The 22,464-nt window shown below is 43.4% G+C and overlaps 2 protein-coding genes across 25 annotated transcripts; one reads left to right on the plus strand and one right to left on the minus strand.

Annotated features, from left to right (window-relative positions):
- The first annotated feature begins 1,396 nt into the window (after positions 1 to 1,396).
- On the plus strand, positions 1,397 to 13,871 carry LOC104142186 (A-kinase anchor protein 17B). 24 transcript variants are annotated; one of them, XM_068957626.1, is made up of 7 exons: positions 1,411 to 1,472; positions 3,403 to 3,486; positions 5,179 to 5,227; positions 7,362 to 7,473; positions 8,795 to 9,154; positions 10,396 to 11,917; positions 12,579 to 13,871. In XM_068957626.1, the coding sequence occupies exons 5-7, from the start codon at positions 9,065 to 9,067 to the stop codon at positions 12,713 to 12,715; spliced, it is 1,749 nt and encodes a 582-aa protein (XP_068813727.1). In that variant the 5' UTR covers positions 1,411 to 1,472; positions 3,403 to 3,486; positions 5,179 to 5,227; positions 7,362 to 7,473; positions 8,795 to 9,064; the 3' UTR covers positions 12,716 to 13,871. The 24 variants fall into 24 exon arrangements, with proteins under 24 accessions (XP_068813717.1, XP_068813719.1, XP_068813712.1 ...); XM_068957624.1 differs by lacking the exon at positions 1,411 to 1,472 and adding an exon at positions 2,027 to 2,131; XM_068957628.1 differs by lacking the exon at positions 1,411 to 1,472 and adding an exon at positions 2,027 to 2,131 and having other exon boundaries at positions 8,917 to 9,154.
- Positions 13,872 to 16,489: 2,618 nt separating this feature from the next.
- Positions 16,490 to 22,251, minus strand: PGRMC1 (progesterone receptor membrane component 1). Its single transcript, XM_068957655.1, has 3 exons — positions 21,912 to 22,251; positions 20,719 to 20,874; positions 16,490 to 18,513 (listed from the first exon to the last, which is right to left on the minus strand). The coding sequence occupies exons 1-3, from the start codon at positions 22,249 to 22,251 to the stop codon at positions 18,413 to 18,415; spliced, it is 597 nt and encodes a 198-aa protein (XP_068813756.1). The 3' UTR covers positions 16,490 to 18,412.
- Between the last annotated feature and the right edge of the window lie 213 nt (positions 22,252 to 22,464).

Raw genomic sequence — 22,464 nt, forward strand, 5'->3', positions numbered from 1 at the left:
CTGTTAGGCATTTCTTTATGTGTTAAAACATAAAAGTTTCTCAGCTTATCGCATCTTTGGAATAGCAGCAGGTACTGAATAAATGAATATAACCCTGCAGCTGCAAACTATTACCGAATTCCAGTTTGCCTGTTTAGTTTTGGAGGAATATATGCAGAAAAGAAAAATTGACACAGCTTAGAGACACCATCTTTGAAATTCAACCTTTTGTACTATCAAAACATAGCTTTCTCTTTCAAGGGAGCAAGAAAAATGCAAGCCAATGTCAGTACGTAATAGAGACGCCCAGAAAATCTTCAGAACGCAAGGGGACCCGCAAGCGCAAAGATGAGAACAAGACCAAATAAAGGTTTGTAGGTAAAGGCAGCGTTCTTTATTACACCAGCTTGTATAGTGAGAATGTGCAGACATGCTTTTGGGCAAACAAAGTTTGAAGACAGACTCCCACGCTAAATCCACCCTTAACGATTGTTCTCAGGTTGTAATTTGATACGTAGCAATTAGACCATCTGAGAAAAGAAGTGCTTGGTGCACACCTCTGCCTGCAACCCTAGTTCTGTAAATGTGTTAAGGTCATCACAGCTACAGCGGTGCCACCACAAGGAAAGAAATAATATCTGTTTTTAAGAACCGGGAGAAGAAAATAAAATGCACCATGTATTTCAGAACTGTGTTTGAAAAACTGCAAGAGACAAAAAAAAAAATTGAAAACTGGGGGCATATTTGATGACTGCACAGAACTGAATTTCCTTGGGGGCATTAAGAACAGGAAGGCGCTGGGAGAGGGGGACAACGCCTCCGAGGGGGAACCTGGCGGCCCTCGGGGCGCTGCTTCGCGGGGAGGCGGCTGCCGCCTAGCCCAAGCAGACGTTGGAGTAAAGTTGGAGACGTTACTGGAGTAACTCCAGTTCCCACTGGAGTAACGTGCACAAACTTGTACTAAAATAAACTGGGAAACAGCAGATATTAAACCTTGCGTGTGCGTTGCTCAGGCTGAAGCCTTGTGCTCCTCACAGGGCAAGTGAGGGCAGGCGGCTGTTGGTACAGGCAGCGTCCCAAAACCCTGGAACTAGGCCCCCGCAGGGGCTCGGTGAGAGGGACTGGCAACTACCCAGGAAAACACTCTACTGGGCGCGTGGGTGGTTTTTTTAATAATAAATATACACCGTAACCGGTATATGAAGACCCGGCGGGGCAGGCGGACACACGGGGGACCCCGCGGCCCCGGTTTTCCTCGAGTCGGGTTTCCCCCGCAAACGAGCTCTGAGCCCGCGGCCCGCGCCGCTCCCGCCGCCTCAGCCGGCCACAAAATGGCCCCGGCGCGCCCAGCGCCCCCCGCCGGCGGGAGCGGGGCCGCGCCGCCAGGCAGCTCCCCCCCGCCGCGGCCCGGCGTGCGCCGCGCTCCGCCCCGGGGGGCGGCGGCGGCAAGGGGCCGGAAGTGTGTGCGGCCGGCGGCGGCGGCGGCCGGAGGGGTAAGGGGAGCCGGCCCCACCGCCTGCCCGCAGGGGCCGCGGCCGGCGACGGGGGCAGGGGCCTGCGGCGGGAGGGGTCCCCGCACGGCCGGCGCGGGCCGAGCGGAGCGGAGCGCAGCGGCCGTTGGGCCCCGGCGCGGGCCGAGCGCGGCGGCGGCCCCGGGGCTCCCGCCGCCGCGCTCGGTGCGGCCGCGGCCCAGCGGAGCAGGCGAGCCCGCCGCGGGGCGCAGCCGCTTCCCGGCGGCCGCCGCTGCCCGGCCTCGGGCGCCTTCGCCCTGACGGCGGCGGCGGCGGGGCCGGGCGGCCGCTGCCTGCGCTCGGGGCCTGCGCTGGCGCCGCGGGCGGCTCCTGCTGGGCCGCGGCGTTCGGCTGCGCGGCCGCTGGGACCGGACCCCCCCCCCCCCCCCCCCGGCCGTGCTGCGGCCTTTGTGCGAGCGGCGGCGGACCCGGGCCCTGCTTAACCCTCTCTCCTTTCAAACGCGGCGCCGAGTGACGGCCGCGGGTTAACGCCTCTCCCCGTGCCGTAGCTGCCGGCGCCGCTGCAGAGCCAGACGTGCCCGGGGGCTGCTGCCAGGGGGGCTCTGCCGCCCCCCCCCCCCCCCCGGCGGAACAAGGTGTTTCCTCGGCCTCTGCTCCCCGTCTGCCGGACGGGCGGAAAGGTTTGTGGGGCTGAGCTGTGTCATCGGCCGCGACCCAGCTGCCCCAAAAGCAAACCTGGCAAAATTGGAGACAGATATATATATATATATATATATATATATATATATCTGTCTCCTATATCTATCTGTATGCATACGCATATATATTTTTTCCTGCCTGCGAGGCCGCTCTCTGACCCAGCCGACGGCCTGGTCCCGGGAAGGCTGCGGCGGCCCGGGGCCGGGATCGGGCGGCCGGAGGGGCGCTGGGCAGGGGTACCGCTCAGGTTAGCAGGTCTGCGAGAAAATAGGAGTGGCACCTCTGGGATGGCGCTATTCCTGCTAATTGTGTTTTACTCGTATAAGCTGCGTGGGCTTCGTGTTAAATATTGTGCTGCATGTTAAATATTGTCAGGATGTTAATGATTCCTTAGCGTCCGATTTTGTTTTAAAGTATTTTAGGTGACAGGTTAGGGTGTCGTAAGGTAATTGATTAGATACGGAAAGGGCCGTATAAATACTTAGAAAAATCAATTTCCTATTCAAATAAATTACAGGTTTGTCTTTGTGTTTTTCTCTGAGGCTATGAAAAGGTTACTGTAGTACGCTAGCAACAGCCTCAGTTTCCGCTGCAGTGTTTTGGGGGGTTTGTTCAAATGGGAGTGGAATAGAAAGTAGACTGAAAGGAGTTAATTCTCCTCTGTGTATGGCATTGATCAAGTTAATACTGTGTGTGGTTTTAGGGTTCATGTGTTTTAAAGTTGGATAATGTTAAGAGCGTTGCAACAAAAATTGCTCAAGGGCTGGAGAAGGCGCCTTACAATGAGAGACCATGAGAGAGCTCTTAAAGAGCTCAAGCTGTGTATTCTATATAAAAAGACGGTTGAGAGGTTATGTGCTGAATTACAGCATATAACAAAACGCAGATGTTAGTAGGGTGTGAGCCTAACAGAGGAAGGCTTAGGAAGAGTCAGTGACGAAGTGGCTTCCGTTCCCAGCTGGAACTAGGGAACATACTTTCTTTAGAGGTGAATGTAAGGAATGGAACGAACTGCCCATGGGAAACGGCAGACTTTCATATCCTGGTGTTTTCCAATCAAGACCAGGTGCCTTCTAGGAGGAGATGCTTTAGCCAAATGAAAACGTTCAGTACCATGTAACCGGGGTAAAATCAAGGTGGAATGTAGTACGGGCAGCATGAAGGAGCTGGTTGTCTATTCTGATCCTAATCAACGTGAATCTATTCTAAAATATATATACTGAATCTATTCTAAAATAACACGATGTTTTAGGACCCTGAAGCATAAAAAGTGATTGGGCTTCATAGGCTTTCCTCAACAGAGCTGGGAACTGATCACAGATCTGTAGCGTCCCAGGTCAGTATCTTGAATGTAAGAGCGTTTTTTTTGCTTGCCTACCCCGTATGTTTCCCGTACTTACTGTTTTAATGTTACACTTGGTTTCTTCTTCTACGTTTAAATAACACCTTGCTTTGAAGTAAATAGCAGGGTTATCAGAACATGTGATCACAGAAGAAAAACATGCAGGTAACAAAGGACGGTTGACCCTTCAGTTATCACAGTTAGTAAGCAGTAGTGCAAGGGCAGGTGTATGCCTAATGTTATAAACGTGGCAGAAGGGCTTTAAGGAAATAATCGTTTGGTAATGGGGCAGAACGTCAGGCTCCTTGTGGTCTATCAGTTGGCACAGTTAAAATATAAAATAGGTCCAGGCTGATTCCAAATGGCCGTGGTGGGGAGCAGCAAGCCTCAGGGGGTCAGCCGGTGCGTAATGCCGTTGCTCTGTACACAGTCGTCTGGTGAGAAATACATTTCTGATACTGGAGAGGCTCCTGGCTGTGGAGGAGAGTGGGGAAGAGCAGTGGTAATGGTGCTGCACTGCCAAACTACTATTGTTTACGTACAGACAGTTCTGTGAAGAGAAATTTAGGCTTGCTTTTAGATGATTTATTGCAGCAATAGAAATGCAGTTGTAGCTATGGTGGTGCAAGGATGTAAGTGAAGGAAGATTTGTGAGGACAGGGTAATACCTGTTGGTTTAATAGAAGATGCGGATGCAAAGACCAAGCTTTTGGGCACACCAGCCCTTCTTCAGGTCTGACCTTCATGTCTTTTTCCATGGATTTCAACAGTAGTGTCCCAGAGGTTTTAACCTGCTGCACCTCAAATCTTGATGTGATGGTAACAGATAGCTTTAGATGGCTCTTTAGCTCAAAGAACAGTGGATAGAAGTGATTCTTAAGTACTTTTTCTGGCTATCTTAACAAGAAAGTATTTAAGTATTTGCTTTGCTTATATGAGAACTAAAAAACTAATACGAGCAAATGCTCAAAGTTTGTTTAAATAACATGATTTTGGGAGCTTAAGTGATGGCCAGCTTTCAATTGTGTAGCAGGTGGAAGGCCCTAGACAATTTTAGGAATAGAGTCTCCAGACTGAATGATAAAGAGCTGGGAAAGGTGAAGAAGAGCCCACAGATTGGTTTCAAGCTTTTTTTGAAAACATTACTGAAAAAAAATCCTTCCTGAAAGAGAAAAAGGTTTTTTATACCAATTCTGATGATAAACATTCTTTCTGAAGCGTACAGATGTTAGGCTGTGACAAATTACATAAAGCGATAACACAAGCCAAGCAGTTCTTTTGTTTTGTTACCTTTTGCCTCTGTAAATGTTGTATGGCTCTTCTAGAGACTGAATAGAGAGGCTTAGTTTACAGCATAGTTTCAGTATAAGAACAGTAGAGCTTTAGGCAGTAGAGGTTTACATTTGGTGTATATATATATATTTTTTGGCAGCTGAATTTTAATGTCAAATGACATTATGATATGAGGCAATTGAGTACACTTTAAACAGTTTTCAGGTGTGAACCTTTGCACTTACTACTCCATAGCGTTTAGCTTAAAACAGTTTTAATTGTTTTCCTAAAGGGCTTTGGAGACCATGGCAATCACTGTGTTGTGTGGTAACTCTGAAACTGCAGAGCTTTGTGGTTCTCACCATCTGTACCTTGAGCCAGTAGCCAAACTGACTGTCAGTGTGGTGTTTCCAGGTTGTCCAGAATCTCTCGGAGGGGAGCGACGGGCATGCTGAAGAACATGGTTTGTCCGGATTTCATTCGCTTTGAGGGAGAGGCAGAAACTAACAGTTTGATCCCCACACTAAAGGAAAAACTGCCTGGAAAGCTGATAAAACTAAATAGTTTTACAGATGGCCTGAAAGTGATGGCTACTGAAGCACATGCTGACCCTTAACCTGAGCAAAAGTGGGCATCTTTCTTGAGTGAAAGAGAAGTGATGGATAAAGACAGTACTGAACAAAGTGGTGGTGTTCCTGATTGCCTTCATTTTGAAGGGCTGCCGGGCAAATGGTTTGCGTTAAAGGGATCCAATAATGAAAAGCCAAGGGAAGATGCTTTAAGGTGGTATTTGAAAACTTTGGAAAGATTAAGAACATAGATATTCCTATGCTCAAGCCTTACAGAGAAGAAAGAATGGGAGGAAGTGTAAATAATTTCACTTGTGGAGGTCTACAGACTTTTAAGGCCTTTGTACAGTGCCAAGAGTATGCAGCTTTTGTGAAAGCTATGTACTCACTTAGGGGAACAAAGCTGATATTTAAAGGGGATGATGCAAAAATGGACTTGTAACACAAAGGTAGGAAGCATCAGAACTGTTATCTTTGGATGCTGCTGACTTTCTTTTTTCCAAGTGTATCACGATGACAACTGTATCAGTCTTTGGCTAGTAACAGCTGAGTAAGTTCTAGCCAAAAAGTCTCTGAATCGATCAGTCTTGGAGAATGCTGTGAATGCCCTGCGTGTTCAAAACCTGCTTCACCGAGTGATGAAAGATTTTGTTTATCGAAACCAGGCAATCCACTAGCTAGGGTAGGATAGCTAAGCAATGGATATTTGCTTTGGGAATTTATGGTTGGAGAGTGTCCTTTAGGATAGGATGTGGGTGCGCTGCTTCAGAAACTGTCCGCCCTTCGGTGCTCTGCTTAGTAAACAAAGCTGTGGCCTGTCTGTGCGCCACAGTCATGGTGAGGGACCACACATTTCCCAGCCTTACAGGTTATGAAACACCAATTTGGTCTATTTATTTATGTAAAGACTTCAGTTTGTGTGTACTAATATTTGGTTGTGTATTTTTTTTTTAATCCCTCACTGCAAACTTTGAAGTTTTCGATCTAATCTGAAGATGGCATTTCACTTTTTGATTTCCTGAAAAATTGGCGTGGATAAGTTAAAGCTGTAAATATTTTTGGTTTGATGGGCACTGAAATTGAGAGAGAGGCTCCGGAGCCGGAGAGACTCTTTGAAAGCTACTTGGTTTCTCATTGTTCCACATGAAGTATCAGTAACACCTCATTTTAATCACCTCATTTTAGGTGATTGGATCTCAGCTAATAAGGGGTATCTTTTGTCTTCTCAGCACCCTGTTTGCTTAAATGGATTCATCCCTCAACATACTTAAGCGCTATGCTTGGTATGACATTATTTAAAAAAAAAAAAAAGCCTTGTAATTTGCAAGATTCATTTCAGTGGTGTAATCGTTAATCTCAGCGAGTACTTATCAGGATGTGCCCTGTTCCAGTATTTTGTCCAGTGGATAATTTCTAAACTGTGACCCTGAAATATATCTCTATGCTGGAAATAACGCTTCACATTATTTATTTTTCCAGGGTAGATGCACCAAGATGCAATTTACTTGAATGCTTTTTTTTTTTTTTTTTTAATGTGCTTACATCTGGGCATTTGAAATGGATTATGTTGATGTGTGCTGCATTTATCAATCAGTTTTATTAGGCAAGCAAATATTTGATCCAAGAGATGTTGCTCTGAAAGTAAGTCAACTCTAGTTTTGGCAGAAGAACTGCATAAATTCACCGTCCAGGAACTCTCTTCTGAAAATACTGAACTTTGAGTCCCCAGAAGAGCATGCCAGAAACAGGTTGTAGCCAAAGGCATGGCGTCAGCTTGCGAGCCCCGATGTCACAGCAGAAGGTGACATTTGTGAGTGGAGTGTTTGAGCTTGATTGGCAACTCTTGGCGTGAGCTTCAGAAGACATGTTTTAATGTGCCGGGGCGCCAGTCAGCACCAGGAAATTCCTGTGGGTGTAGCAGTATGTGTTAGTCATCTGAGGGCTCTCTCATTTGTGTGGGTTGTCTGTGCTTGTATAAGTACATGCCAAACTGGACTGGTAAGTTTGATTCTGTTTCTTCTGTGACAGGTGACTTTTGATAGAAGCAGACATTTTAGCGAAGGAGCCATAAGAGAGAAGTCTGGAAAGACTAAATCTGAAAGAACAAGAGCACAAACAAAAAAGGGGAAAAGAAAGAGAGGTGGGTGAAAGGTGAGAGTGTATTTTTAGTGTCTCATTTTCTTGAGATTTATTACGCTATTTCATTGCCAGTAAAATCCAGGAGTGTCTACTGTAAAAATCCAGGCTTTAAGGAGACATAAGTCAGAGGACCTGAAGCATTACTGTATACAGTTCCTAATTCATGTGTTCTTGTAGGAAGAAAAGAAGCGGCATGATAATTCAGTATTAAGGCATCAGGTGAAGAGTTATGAGAAAGAGGTTGGGCTGGAGACATCCCGAGATCGCTTCCAGCCTGGATTTTTCTATGGGCCTGCAGTGAAATCTGAGAGCTGTTGTGCTCAAACTGCTGTGAGGCTTGATTGCTTAAGATTCTGGAAGTGGGATTTTTATATTGCCCTGTGCTGTAACGTGAAAAATTAATGTCATTATGCCCTGAAGTAAAATTTACGTGATACACGTTTTTATGTACCTCCCACTTGACTGGAAGGTCCAAAGGTAGAAATGAATGCTTTTCCACCTTTTCCACTATCCCTTTCTATGTGGTGTTTTTCATTAGTGTTGTAACACAGGTCAGTGTTTTTAAATTTTTTGTAGGGGTAGTAGAATTAAAACCTCAATATACTACTATAGACAGTATGTTTAAACTGTCACCGGCCATTAACTGAGTTACACACCTACAACTCTTTTTAAAAAAAAAAAAAAAATTTTACAGTGCTGCATATAGCAACTTGAATGCTAGATCTCTGAAAGCTTTACTATTTTTCTGTTGTTCTTTTATATCTTCATATTCAAATATTTCAAAAATACGTGTTTTTAAACCTGTGTGTAAACACTTTGTGTGCCTTGAATGTTCTGGAGTTTTCTGTGACATGGCATGTAGTGGATCTGCTTCCTACAGGACAAGGCTTCCAACAGCTTCAACTGGAATTTTTAGGATGGTGGAAATAACCCTGAATGTCTCTCAAATGGCACTCTCATGCTAATCTATAGAGGAAATTTCTTAACTTAAGAATTAGGTCCAAATGATCAGGGTCTAGTTGTGGTGTCCTTAGAGAAAAGATAATAACGTGAATCACAGAATCGTTTAGGTTGGAAGGGACCTCTGGAGATCCTCTAGTCCAACCTCCCTGCTCAAGCAAATCAAGCAAATCTCTCTTGAGATTGCTTGTAATAAAAACCCTAGAATAGGAAGAGTTTGAAGAGAGAAAGTAAAGAACTTTCTACATGTATGCATCAGTTGGGTGTGTGTCACTTGTGTGCCTTTTTCTTTTTTTTCTTTTTTGTCTTTTTTCTTTTTTTCCTAACATGTTATTCTAAAACCCAAGATTTCTTGTTAGCAGCATATGGATTCTTGGTGACTCGTTGCTTACTATTAGCACTTCAAAGACCTACGTCTGATCCCCCAAGACTCAAAATGTAAAACAAGCATCATCTAAATTGTCCCGTATTGATAATTACCTAGAAAAAGACGTGGTGATGAAAAAAAGGTTCAAGAGAGAAAAGAGAAAGCTAAGCTCCAGAGGAGAGAAGAGAGACAGATAGATCGAAATGAAAAACATCCCCCAAAGCAGCAGAAGGTACCAGCTGAAGAAGAGCAGTGGCCAGAGAATATGCCCGAACGGGAAGAAAGGAAATCCTTGCTAGCTCAGAGAAGAGTGGAGTCTGTCAGACTGCTTACAGTGCTGTTAAACCGAGTGAAAGTAAGAATGCTTTAAAACATATTTTCAAGTTTGAAGGATATTTATTAAAGCTTGAATAATTCATGAGGTTTTGGTGGCTTGATGCTAATAAAAAGCATGCCTTGGGGCTGATTGAACACTAAGAAGGTCTGAAGTCTAAGTCTTGAGACGATTTGCCCTGAGAGGACAGGTACTGGGATATCGCCCAGAAAATTCAGTCTTTGATGCATGTCGAAGGGCTTGTCGTTATGGAGTAGGAATAAGGCTGGAAGGACTGTATCAACTCTATTAGTCTTGATTCAGTGTTGCAGATGGAGAGTTTTGGGGAGGGGATGCAGAAGGACAGTATCTCTGCTGGTTTGGTCTCAGGTCTGCAAGTAACAGAATTAATTTGACGCGAATTACGCTGGTTTGGTTTCTAGTAGTCTCTTTGGTGGCTAACGGTACGCTGTCAGTTTTATCTCAGTTTCTTTCAGCTAATGCTTTGAGAAAGTCAGCAAAAGAGTGATAAAAATTTGAGTGTTTTGCACATAGATTCATGGCTGGAGGCTTATTTCAGTCCTTTGGGCTAAAAAATTTTGTTTTAAATGAAAGCTCAGGGTGCTAACATGGCTTTGTTTTCACTATTTGCCAGGGAAAAACTTGCTAGCAGCTTTTAACAAGCAGGTGTTTTTCCCCAATCCTTGATGTTTACAATTTTTGAAAGACTGTAATTCACAAAGAGTTGAAGTCAGAGGCTACCCTTGCCGTTCTGCATGAATTGTAGGGCCTCATAACATCTGACATTGGACTTCTTAATTGTGAAAGCGATGTGTTTATTAAACTTGTATTTCCGTGGTTTCATCATTTGGAAAGCTTTAGATTGGTTGTATTTGGAGCCACTAAAAACGATGTATAATAAAACAATTTTTATTATTCTTAATAAAATCTTCTATCTATAAAAGTGCAGTGATTTTACTGTTGTGTGCAACACGTTATGCTATAATCAAATAAAGAGTAAACGCTTTTTTATGCAGTTGCGGTGAGATAGATGAATTGATGGGAAGGACAGCTATCTTAGTTGAGAAGGATGTCTTTAGTTCTGACTTGGGAATAGTGAGATTGTATGATCGAGCTCTGAACTAAGCCAAATTTGTCCCTCAATTATACCGGTATAATTTTTCTACTGTAGAGCTGCATATTTATGAGTTTGCAGTTTAACTCTTTAGAGTTCTCTGTTCTCAATAAATGTACATAATAATTTTCCTGATTTTTATTTAAAGGATTTTGCGCAGTTGGCAAGTCAAAAAGTGGATCCTTCGTTGGGCCTAAGGAAGGACGATTCTTTTCCTGAAACAGCATTAAAAGACATACATCAGGAAGAGATAAACTCCCATTGCCATACGCACAAAGAGTTGAAACATAAGGAAGAGTTTACGTGTCACTTAACCCAAAAAGGTAGCGCCTTATGTAGTGAGGAAGGGGATGTGACTAACGTGTGTGCGTCCACCTGTCATATAGTCAGGACAATTTTAAATGACCCCACTAGAGCCCTGAGTTCTGACAGATTGACGGGCAGAGATGCGTACAACTCCTTTGGCTGTGGATCTTTACTGATTACAGTTACGCAAGACTGCAAGGTCATCGAATCTCTCGATAGAAGGGACTACCCAACATTGAATGTAGTTCACACGCAGACACTGTCTGATGAAGACGGCTGCAAAAAGCAAAAGGTTTATGAGACTGATGAATTTATCCATTATTTATTAAACTACTATCAGACACCAAGCTATGCACGTGTTTGCTTAGAGCCAAAAAGCACTGCGAGCAAGTCCTGGTGGAAGAGAGTGGTGTCTGATGATGATAGTGGTTTTCAGATCAGCTTGAGTAACAAACGTGGTCAGCACTTCAGAGAAGTGAGTCTTGTGCAAAACCTCAACAAGAGAAATTGTAGTAGAGATGATAATTATAGACTGGTGATCACGGTTGGGGAATTGGAATCCACAGACACAGTGTTGAAAAACAAGACCTGTGCGAGTAGGCTTGCAAAAAAATTTCAAGTACAGAGGAATGACTCACTCACTGTTGATAACTTACCACATGCTGGACTGAATCATTTTTTGGATGGCACTACTCTTAGTCATGGTAAGGAAGTCAAACTAGAAGACAGTAGAGATGAAGTTACTGTACCCTACAAAATGTGTAGATCTGCTTACAAATTAAAGGATTTGTTGGAAGAGATCAGTGACCCAGAGTACTTTGGTGAGGCACGTAGTGGCTCAATGAAGAGAACAGAGAGAAAGTGTGAAGAAATTCACAGCAATTGTAATAAAGGGTGCTTGCTCCCAGGAGAGGGGGAGAGAAAATTACTGGTTTATGTTAAAAATGTAGCCCTGGAAGGTCAAGAGAAGGAATGCAGCAAATGTAGCTTCTGTTCTAATTCTGCCCGTGAGGGATTGGCAAGGCAGTGTGAACACAAGCTTAAAAAATCATGCAAGCGATCTAGTAGTAAATTAAGACATGAAGGACAGAAAAGTGAGAGACAATCGAGGGAAGAGGAGAGAAATGCTCGCAAAAAGAAGAAAAAGAGAAAAAAGCTTTCTTCTAATCTTTTATCTGATGAATATGGCTTTTCAGAGACAGACAGTTGCATGCAGCTGGAGTCACTCAGAAAGATTCAAAGAAAATGTAACAAAATGTTGCACAGCAAAATGAAATTCAAAACACTTCACCCGGTGACAGCAGCACCAGAAGATGTTACCCCTAGTGATGCCTCACCACTTCAGGGGACCCTCCAGAGGGCAGGTGAGAAGGAGGGATATCAAAGCCAAGGCTACTGCGTTTGACAGGCCTAGGTTTCTGGCAGGTGAGAGTAGTTGCCACAGTTGCTCTTACAGTGATATGTGGTAAGCGTTCTAAAAAGTTTCAAAACATGTAAACACGGTGTAAAAAGAGTGTGACTGCTCTACAGTCAAAGGTTGCGACAGTTTAGGGAGAAATGCTCTGAGCAGCTACAGTTGAAACGTATTTTTCTGCTCTGTTGGATAGCAAAGCCCCTCTCATAGGCATTACGGTTATTCTGTTAGTAACATGCTTGCTGACAACGTGGCGTGTTTTAAAAGGGCAAAATACGTGCCTGAGTTAAAATAATATGTCAAAGTAATATGCTGAGTTAATGTATTGGGAATTAAGCAACTTTGGAAAAGATTAGTAGTTGGCAACTCAATATGTGGTACTTCTGGGTGGGAAGTACTGTCTGAAACGCGTGAATTTTTGTATAGGCAGTCATCTGATCTCCATACAGGATTGCTATGTTTCTGGATATTGTTCCTTACAGCCATGTCTCAATTTACTATGCTTTCAATTCAGTGGCAGCTACCTTGCTTACGTTCCCCCCTGCCCCCCCCTTTTTTTTTTCCTCCTAACAAACTCATTTCAGATAACTTTTACATATACTTATTTACAGGAGATGAGAGGAAATTAATGTTGAGAAGAGAGATGGACGCTGATGTCAGAGGATGCCCTCTATTTCCTCTTGAGATAATTCAGACCAACCCCTGCTCAGATACTTTCTGTGGAGCAGAACCCCGAAGAGGATGCTGAACAGCTACTCTGTAATAGCCCTTAAGCTTACTCATAGAAGTGGGAGGAAGTAAGTCCTTTAGTCGTTAAAAGTTATCTGAAATATTGGGGCTTTTTTTGCTTAGATAATTCCTTCTGTATGGAGGAGTAGAATAACTTGACTGGTGCAGTGAGCCACAATATCAGAATCTTCATCTGCCTTCTGGACAACAAAGGACCAAAAAGTTCCCCAGGGCCAGCCAAACTTTCGTGGACCAGTTGCTAAGAATTTGAAAAGTAACAGTTTGATACCTTGGAGTTGTGCCCAGATTAAATCCAGGGAACAATGTAAATATCAGAGTTACAGTTTTCAGTAGTAATGAGTCATTGGAAAAAAACACAGATACGTAAATCCTTGAGCAAGCATACAAAGTGCCTCCTCAATCAGATTGTTAGAATAGTGGAACTGTAAAACGTGGGGGACGTTTATACTCACTTGTTGGGGAATAATGGATTTCCAGATACTAAAAACAAGCAAAAAAATCTCCTGTAAAGCCCACACTGGAAGAATATTTGTGTTCTATTTACAGTTCTAGAGTTGCTTCCAAAAACCTGCAGGTCTTTGGAGGGTTGACTTCACTAAACTTGTGCTGGACTTAGTGCTTCTGGGAATCTGAATGAGGACAGTCTAAGCAAAGCTCTGAATGTTGGACAGTGAAAGGGGAATGCTTGTCAGCATGTTGACAGCCCACGCATATTTGCAGGTTGAAAATTTGTTCACAAGATCTCAAAAATGTGCCATCTTGAAGGCACATGCAATGAGACAGCTATTTAGTATGAGTTAGCTTACAAATAATTTCCAGAGGAAATGTCAAATTGTTGTTAAATTTCTGCTGCATGGAGGTAAAAATGTGAAAATGCAGTCTAGGAGCTTGAGTTTAAATCCATATTTATTCAGCTGGCTATGTTTAGAGGACAGCCACAATTGCTTTTGGACAAAGACCCTTAGGAAGATATAGATGGACCAGTTCTGAGTTGAATACACTGATTATTTCAGCTTTCATTTTAGTATGCTTTATTTATTACATGTCAATATACTAAATTAACGTGATGATATTGCCTTCATTATACAGCATCTTGCCCATGTTTGTAACTTCTGCTCTAATAAATAGTAATAAAAAAAAAGTTTGTAATTGTTCATGGTAGATTGGTCTTCCCCCCCCCCCCCCCCCCCCCGCTGTGTTCGATATTGGTGATTCCTACAGGCTTCTAAGCCAGGCTTTATCTGTCTTCTCTCTTCACGTGTTCGGATGTTGAGTGCCTTTTTAGGATCATGAACGACAAATAGTTGCTACTTAGACAAAGTACTGTTAATCTATTACTTTTATCTAAAAAGATCTTATTTTCTTGACAAGAATATTTTCTGACTATTTTGGAGAACATCTATGCCCATCTTTAGTCTGCTTTTTAGTATTTTATACAGTTGTAATGAAGATCAACTATTGTATTTGTTGACCGTGTAAAATGTTTCAGTTGCACTGATATGACATACCAAGGGCGTTTTTCTCTATGCAATATTTACAGATCCAAAAAAAATAAGATGACAAAACTTCCCCCTCTGATCTCTAGACAGTTCTGTGTACATAAATACGCATTTTCCATGAGAGAGTCTTTCACTTGCAGGTGAGGAAGTGGTTCTTTTTCATCTAGGGGAACAGGAACTAAGGATTTCCTCCAGTGTAAATTTCCAGTGTTTTTATCAACATGTTGTCAAAATATTCCATAACAAATAAATACACCGATTCTGTAATTGCTTCTTGCGTTCACCTATATTGATTGAAATTAATAAAGCAAATCCTCTCTCTCCAAGTCCTCATCCAGCGTAAAACATCGTGTTGGTGAGTAAAATATGCACGCTTTAAAATGTGAGATACCAGTGTAGTCTTCACACTGAAATATAACTGCCATGTTTCCTTTCTGCTTATGGGTGACGTTATTTAGAACCTACTCTCAGGTATTTTAATATTAATTTCTCACTTTCCTTACCTGCACACTTAATTTGAGCCCCGTCCTTCCGTTTGCTGCAGTTTGGTATAATTTTGTTATTTATATTGAATGCATATTTTTGAAGATGCATCTAACAGTTTTCTGTAAAACTCTTTAAATACATAGCTTCATCGATTAAACTTCCGTAGTGCTCAGGAATTAACACCACATCTCAATCATGAAATGCAAAGAATAAAATTATGTGAAAAGATGCATCAAAGCAGCAAATAGCTCAGCAGCAGAAATGCATAATGCTCCTTGCATAATTTCACCTTTCCTTATTTTCACCTTGCTTATGCTGTTGTACTCAGGTGATGTTTCAAGAGTTTGTTGTTTTTCTATCTTTATATACAGAACTAATAAAAATGCTTAACAGGTAGTAAGAACATAAGTCCTCTCAAGAGAGCTGCCTGAACTAAGCTTTGTTAGCTCAAATACTTTGGTGGTGTGTTGTACCTTGCTCAGAATGCTAAAGTCAGAATCCTGAGTTAAAATCCCGTAAGTTGCTTTTCAAGCAGAAATACACAATGCCCATTATTATATTGGTTCGCCTGCTTGAAATACAAGAATACTGCAATTATAACATAAAGCTCTTTCTTCTTAATCCAGCGATTCCAGACAGTGCATAGGAATACTTCACCTTTTCCCTCACCTTTTGTAAAACCACTTACATAACTCTTTATCATAATCATTTAGTAGTACATTATTTTGTATTTAACTGAAACAGATCAAAGTAACAGCTGGTAAAGATAATTAACAGCAGGTAGGGTCCCGATAAAGGAAATTTCTGAGTTTTACAAAGCAGTTCACAGTAACTCACAACTGGTTGGAAATGAGATTGTTTTCATTTGTCCTAGAGCTCCTCAAGTATGCCTACGTAACATGCACAGTCACTGGTGTTTGGCCCTTCAGATGAGGGAAATTGCTGACAGTCTCTACCCTTAATTTTTTATCATGTTCTACCTAGTTAATGTACAATCTATTAAACTACCTGGCATGGTTCTTTGGGCTTAGTCATTGCAACTGGTCACTGTTAAGGGGGAATCACGTTGCAACGATCAAAGAGCAAAAATCAGGCTAGGATATGTCCTTTTTCTCCAACGTTTTAGAAAACAAAAGTGTGCCAGCCACTTCATGAAATGACTCACGCCTTCCCCTTTCACAAGAAATTCTGTTTTCTCAGAAAAGTAGTGGTCTTATCCAAAGCAGCATTCTTCCCCTGGAGGAAGGCAGGCTTAACACTGAGCTTTGTCTTGTGTTACTTTACACACTTTTCTGTGTAGTCTACCATTTAACTTGTTTTAGTCTTTGTGATGGGTAACAATCTTCATTTGGTAACATACACATTAATACTTAACATATCCTGAGGAACTGAGTGCTATTTTACGGACTCATTTAAGAACCAGACTGTTGGGTCCCGTGAAAGGTAGGCAACAGCCTAGCCTTGTTCTGCTACATCACAGCCTTCCAAAGCTCCAATTTTTGCTCTGCAGTGTTAACAGTTACTTATGCCTAACTCTATCCTTGCAACAGCAAAATGTATTTTATAGAAACTAAGCAAGTTCTATCTTTAAAATAGTGTTCAGTTTAAAGTTATTTTACTACAGAACCACATTTGCAGACATTCAGCTTGAACATATACTCAGTCTACACTTCGGATAATGTGAGTAGCATAGCTGGGAGAAACACTATTTATCTAAAACTTGAAACACTGGGAGAGGATTAAGCATCACATTTAGTTGATAAACAAATAAAAACAAACACTACCAGTATGCAACATTAATTTTATTTTCTGCTTTAAACAAATAAAAGCACATTTCTGATTTGAGGTAAAACCATTAGAAGTAGTTTCCAAAGAGTATAAACGTCTCTAAAAATAAAATGGCAACACAAAGGTCATGACTAGATTTACATTTGTCTCTAGACCTTCATTAGGTAGTTCAAACACTTAACACTTCATGCAAGCTATCTGGCCCAGACAACCGCGCTCTTCATTTGAAGGCCCAGTATGACCAAAAGACAAAATGCCATCAAACTGTTAGGACTGAGGGAAAGTCATCAGTTCTTACCACAGATGGTCTCAGGCACTTTAACGTGTTGTGTTAAATTGTTTATGAAAGCTGCTGTTATGGAATACAGTCTACTTTTTTTTAACAATTTTGTTTAGTTCACACACTCTTCCCCACTAAAGGACTCAGTTCATCATTTTGGTCTTGCTGCCAAATTGAAGTGACTCAGCAGCAGAGCTGAACCAGAGAAACCAGATAAGGGGAACTATACCAAACAGGTACCCACAGCGAATCACCTGGACAAGAAACAGACTTATGAGAGATCAGCAAATCATTAGTTCTCTCCTTGAAATTCCTGCTAAAGTTTTGTAGAAGTATTTTGGGTGATGAAGGACCACATTTATGTTTTCCCTTGGTCAAAACCAGCTACCAGCCCCCTTTGGTATGAGACTTGGTTACACAGTCGGAACAAACCTAGTTATTAAGCATGGATGTGAGCTAAGAGAGAAAATAAGTAAGAAGTAATTCAAAGATGAGGTACCCATCTCCCAGGCATAATGCTGCTAGTTATGCACGAGAGTTTGCTGTTTCTTTCTAACAGCAACATTCCAAAGTAACAAAAGCCTTGACACAGAAACGGCTTGTGCCATGTTATTTTATTTTATACATAAAACTTATGTAAGTTACATTGCCCATAAACGTCATTCTTCTAGTTAAAGCTGCATGTACAAGAGCACTTGTTAATCATGCCATACCAGCAAGTCTTTTTATAGAACATACCTTAGGCCTAAGAATCAATAGCAGCTGATTTTCACTCTTTAATTTCATTTTGTTGAAATTCGCAGAAGAGTTTTGCCAAGAGGAAAAGTGAATGAATAGCAGTCCTGCTGAGTCATACTTCATGGTGTCCCTTTTTTGGGGGGATGCCCAACTGGGCATTCAATAGCTAAACCTTTGTAACACTTTAGATGTGCTTTAAAAGTAAACAAAGAACGTTAATCCAGCTGCATGACTCAATATATCAAGTATTCATCAGTCCTTACAAATTTTGTAAGTCTCTAAGTGATTTAACCTCTCAAAAATTACTAGCTTTTTAAAAAGCAGTTAGTGTTTTGTCTGCAAGCCTCTTCTTAATTCCTTAAAAAGCCAAATTATCTGACGTTACATTGAATTATACTGCACCACAAATGAGTATGATGCTTCATGGACAAATAAAACATAGTCCCTTTTCTAAGGAAATTAGAATGAGAACCCAATGCCCAGATCCTGCAAAAGCTAACACTAAACCAAATTTAGTGGAATTTGGGTTACGTATGTGAAGTTGCTCTTGTGCTTGTGGCAACAGTGCTAGGTTGTTAATGCAAAGATTTGGATTTCAACCTACTCTGCACTAAATAGTGGCAGAAGAAAAACAGTAATAGTCCTTTATTGCAAAAATTGCAGTTTACTTTTGCACAAGCAATTTTTGTGCATACTTCAGATTATGCAGGTTTAAAGGAAGACAGACATTTATCTTGACTAGTTTACCACTGAATTTGAAAAGGAGACCTTTGAGAAGAAATGCAATTTGCTGTAACCCTGGACCTTTTGTAAGCATTCTTGCGATTGCAACTTGTAAAACAGAAGTGGAATGTTACAAATGATCCTCTAAGATACAAAAATGGATTGTTCCTCACTACATTCTCTAGTCTTTCTTTCCACCTTGAGCATTTTTTTCTTCTTCATCAGAGTATATAGTAGGTTCCTCCCCTTCCTTCAGCAGCTTACCAACATGGTGATATTTAACTGAAAATTGAAACAAACAAAAAAAAGAGAATCCCAAGTCATTATTCTCCTGTGAACACATAGTTTTTGTGTCTTCCATGTCTGTTTCCTGGATCAACAAAATGCTTGCATTGTAATAAAACACCTCTGAGCTTCTTGTTGCAAATGGGAGAGAGAAGGAAAAAAAAAAAGCAAACCAACTACCTGAACTACTATTAACTTTGTAACAGGTGTAAGAAACATGCAAAGTGAAGGCGATATAATTCTCAGTCTATTGCCTAAGCCAGAAGATGAATGAATATAAAGACACGTCTAAAATGAGTGACACATCCCGCTAAAGAAATAAAATCATGGATTAGATTATTTCTCTTGTCAATGCCAAGGCTAGTCTTCTGAATATGTCATTTCTAGAATACTTATGTTATATATTACACATGCACACACATACGCACCTGTGCACACGTTCACACAGTACTTTCCAGAATTTATATTTTTCACAATGTATGTTGTAAATATTCAATGAGAAAGAAAAAAAGATCCTCTCTCTCACAAAGATAAAGATGGACCTGTTATCCAATTATGCAACTGGTAAGCCTTCTGCCTTTTTTTATGCATCTCTTTTTGAACATGTAAAAATATCAAGATTATATATATACATGTAAGAACTGAGAGCTATGCTAAGTTGCCCATCTGTCAACTTCAGCAAAATAAAAATATGCATCTTACTACAGGAACTTCCTACCGGCATTGTTACTATAATTAGCAAGAATTTAAAGCAACTAATCGTCAAATATGCTAGAAACACAGTGAGTGGAGTGCATTCACTAGAAGCCCTGGCACCTGACTCTTGGAAAGGTATATTTGAATGCTAGTTTAGGTCAGATACTTGGTAGCATAGGTCTGGTCTCTGGGACATACTTGTTAGCATCGTAAAACCACCATTCAACGTGGCATGATTAACAGCCTTGTTCAAGGCAGGAGGAGAGCCAAAATAGTAGGGGCAGGTCAGGTCAGGACTGAGACGCTCTAATGCCATTACGTGGGGGAAAGCTCCACTCCAACCAGTGATACTTAATCTTTAATACCGGACACTAGATTTAAAAAACAAAAAGCACCTGATTTCCACTATCGCATATGTAACAAATATTTTACCAAGACAAATAATTGATATTTTTATTTTCTCTCTCATCTGAGGAGAGGAAGTCCCTTCAATGGATTTAGGCCTTCAATGGCCTAGAAGGCCACGTGAGATGTGGAGGAGTTATTTTTCATCAATAAGGTACAATGATAGAAAAAAAAAAAAAATCATACCCATGGGCATACCCTGGGGTACAAGCTCAACACAACAATTTCCACAGAACTGTGGTTTAAAAGTTCTCTTTTTCGAGCAGCAAGTACAAAATATGTATGTACACATACACGTTGAGACACACCTCACAAAACAGTGGGAATTGCCTTTTTTAAAGCTTTTAATACTAAGCACAGAAAAACAAGGCAACTGTGAAAGCGTCTTCTTTCTGTTAATTTTAGATCAATCACGTCAAGCATGCAAGTAGCCTTTCTCCCTCTCCCAGCCCAGCTGTCACTGGTATGGTAGTGGTCAGGCTGCTTGCAAGCACAGAGGTGTCATTTGTCCATTCTCGAACACCTTCTAGGGGGATAAAGCCAACAGGATAGAGTGGTTCATGAAGCCGGCCCAGCCACCTGCCAGGCCATGCAGAATAATTTATTTGGAATAAAAACATTGTAGAACAAGACCTCAAAAGGGAAAAGGACTAGTTTAAACTGTCTTCAAGACTCAAACAAAAACAAGAAGTAGGAAATAAAATGTTACTCTTATTTCTGAGAAGCTGAACAGGACATAATCGTTTTTCAGAACAGTACATTTGAATCGTCTTTATAGATGGAGTCTTAACTGTATCAGAGGCATGCTCTCAGCTTCCAATTCCTGCCAACTTTTTGGAGGTCTTATATATCTCCCGTAACAGAGTGTTTCTCTCTCCTACTGTTCTGTAAAGAGGGGAGGGAGGGAGAACACAGAGGGCAAACATGCCATTTCTCTTAACTTTTTAAACTGCAACAATCCTACTCATACTTAGGATAGTAAGCAATACTGAATTACTAAGTCAGTCGAAAGAAATGTTTCCAGATTGATGACAGCCTTTTTGCTGCCCCTATTACACACGAGCTAGCCACTTCATTGTAAATAGGTTTAAAATTGCTTACAAGTGAATTGTGATTCCCAGTCCCTCAAGGTCTCTTGCTGCGTAGCGTTGAGATCAGAGAGGTCATCGTATTCATCCCTCAGGGCCTCCTTATCCAGGCAGAAAGTGGCAAGGCCTCGGGATGCATCTCTTCCAGCAAAAATCCCATACGGGCCCTCTTTAAAATAAAAACACAGGTATCATTATTACAGAAGTGCCAGATGCGTATCACCTTGCAGGACGAGAGGCCCCAGACCAAAACAGATGACATGTTTCTACCCTAACCTGAGCGTCAGGAAGTGCCTCAAACTTCTGAAATGTTTTCAGGTTTTATTCTACTTGGTAATAAAGAAGGAAATCGGAGGAAGAGGGCAAGAAATAAAATCGTGGGGAGAGATACTGAGTTTGGTGAACCGTCAAGACAGCGAACCACGCAACGGCGCGAGGAAGGTAGGCGAGGTAAGGACAAGCATACGGACCAGGAGCTACACCTGCAGGAAAAGGAACAACACATTCACAAATCCTTCCGAGGTGAAATGGGAGCTTTCTAAGAGGCGCTCCTGGCTCAGAGACCCGAACCATCCAAGCAGGATCTCAAGCACAAGTCGGTTGAAAACGTGGAGGAGACACGACAAATTACCCATTTGGAAGCAGCACGTAAAACTCTGAAAACGCAAGGTGAACTCAGATGACCAAAACATGGAAACCACAACAGATCAGCGATATCTTATCACGGCAGACTCTTGCTAAACTGCATTAATCAGTAACTTGCTCGCATGACAAGACGAAAACGGAGAGGTCGCACGTTGCACCCGGACACGGGAAGCTCCTCTCAAGGGAGCTGCAGGGAGCCCGCCGCCTCCCCGGGTCGGCCGTTTCCCAGAGTCACCAAAAGCACTCCTGCTCCCCCACCCAGAAGAAAAGCCACCAGCCCAACACCGTGACGGCCCGCTCGGCAACTACCAAGCTGGGTGCCGCGGGCAGCCGCTGGCGCCGCCCGCCGGCGAAGGCAGCGCCTGGAAGGCCGGGTCCGAGGCCCGCCCGGGGGGGGGGGGGGGGGGGTTAGTGGCGCCACGGGCACCGCAGCGCCCGTCCGCCTCGGCCGCGCTGCCGCCCCGCGCTGCCCGGCGGCGGGACCCGCCCGCGGCCCCGCCCTGCCGCGGGGGCGCCGAGCCGGGCGGCCCCGGCCCCGGCCCCGCTCCCCGCCGCCCTCACCGGGCCCGTAGAACTTCCGGGCGCGGGTGACGTCGAAGACCTTGCCGTTGACGGCCATGAGGATGCGCGGGTCGCGCACGCCGTCGTAGGGCCGCAGCTCCGCCAGCGTGAAGTCGCGGCGCCGCATCTTGGGCGGCGGCGGCGGGTCGGCGTCGCCCGCCGCCGCCGCCGGCCGCTCGCCCCGCAGGATCTGGTAGAGCAGGAAGAGGCAGAGCCCCAGCAGGCTCAGGTTGAGCGGCGAGCCCACGATCTCCAGCAGCAGGCCGCCGCCGCCGCCGCCCTCGGCCGCCCCCACCGCCTCCTCGCGGGCCGCCGCCGCCGCCACCTCCTCGCGGGCCATGGGCTCGGCTGCGCTGCAGCACGGCACGGCACGGCACGGCACGGCACGGCACGGCGGGCTCTGAGGGGCGGGGCGGGGCGGGGCGGCGCCTCGGCGGGGGCGGCCATGCCCTGAGGGGCGGTGGCGGCGGGTCCTCCCCTCCCCTCCCCTCCCCTCCCCTCCCCTCCCCTCCCCTCCCCTCCCCTCTCCTCCCCTCCCCTCCCCTCTCCTCCC

Source organism: Struthio camelus, chromosome 11 (assembly GCF_040807025.1).
Source record: "Struthio camelus isolate bStrCam1 chromosome 11, bStrCam1.hap1, whole genome shotgun sequence".
Taxonomy (NCBI): domain Eukaryota; kingdom Metazoa; phylum Chordata; class Aves; order Struthioniformes; family Struthionidae; genus Struthio; species Struthio camelus.

What these genes read in the sequence shown, in the direction of transcription:
- LOC104142186 (XM_068957616.1), top strand. Translation starts at nt 9,065, where the DNA reads ATGCCCGAACGGGAAGAAAGGAAATCCTTGCTAGCTCAGAGAAGAGTG. An exon ending in TGCTGTTAAACCGAGTGAAA is followed by an intron (nt 9,155 to 10,395) that starts GTAAGAATGCTT and finishes TTTTATTTAAAG; the next exon opens with GATTTTGCGCAGTTGGCAAG. An exon ending in GGGGACCCTCCAGAGGGCAG is followed by an intron (nt 11,918 to 12,578) that starts GTGAGAAGGAGG and finishes ACTTATTTACAG; the next exon opens with GAGATGAGAGGAAATTAATG.
- PGRMC1 (XM_068957655.1), bottom strand. Translation starts at nt 22,251, where the DNA reads ATGGCCCGCGAGGAGGTGGCGGCGGCGGCGGCCCGCGAGGAGGCGGTG. An exon ending in CCGGAAGTTCTACGGGCCCG is followed by an intron (nt 20,875 to 21,911) that starts GTGAGGGCGGCG and finishes TTTATTTTAAAG; the next exon opens with AGGGCCCGTATGGGATTTTT. An exon ending in CTGGGAATCACAATTCACTT is followed by an intron (nt 18,514 to 20,718) that starts GTAAGCAATTTT and finishes TTCAATTTTCAG; the next exon opens with TTAAATATCACCATGTTGGT.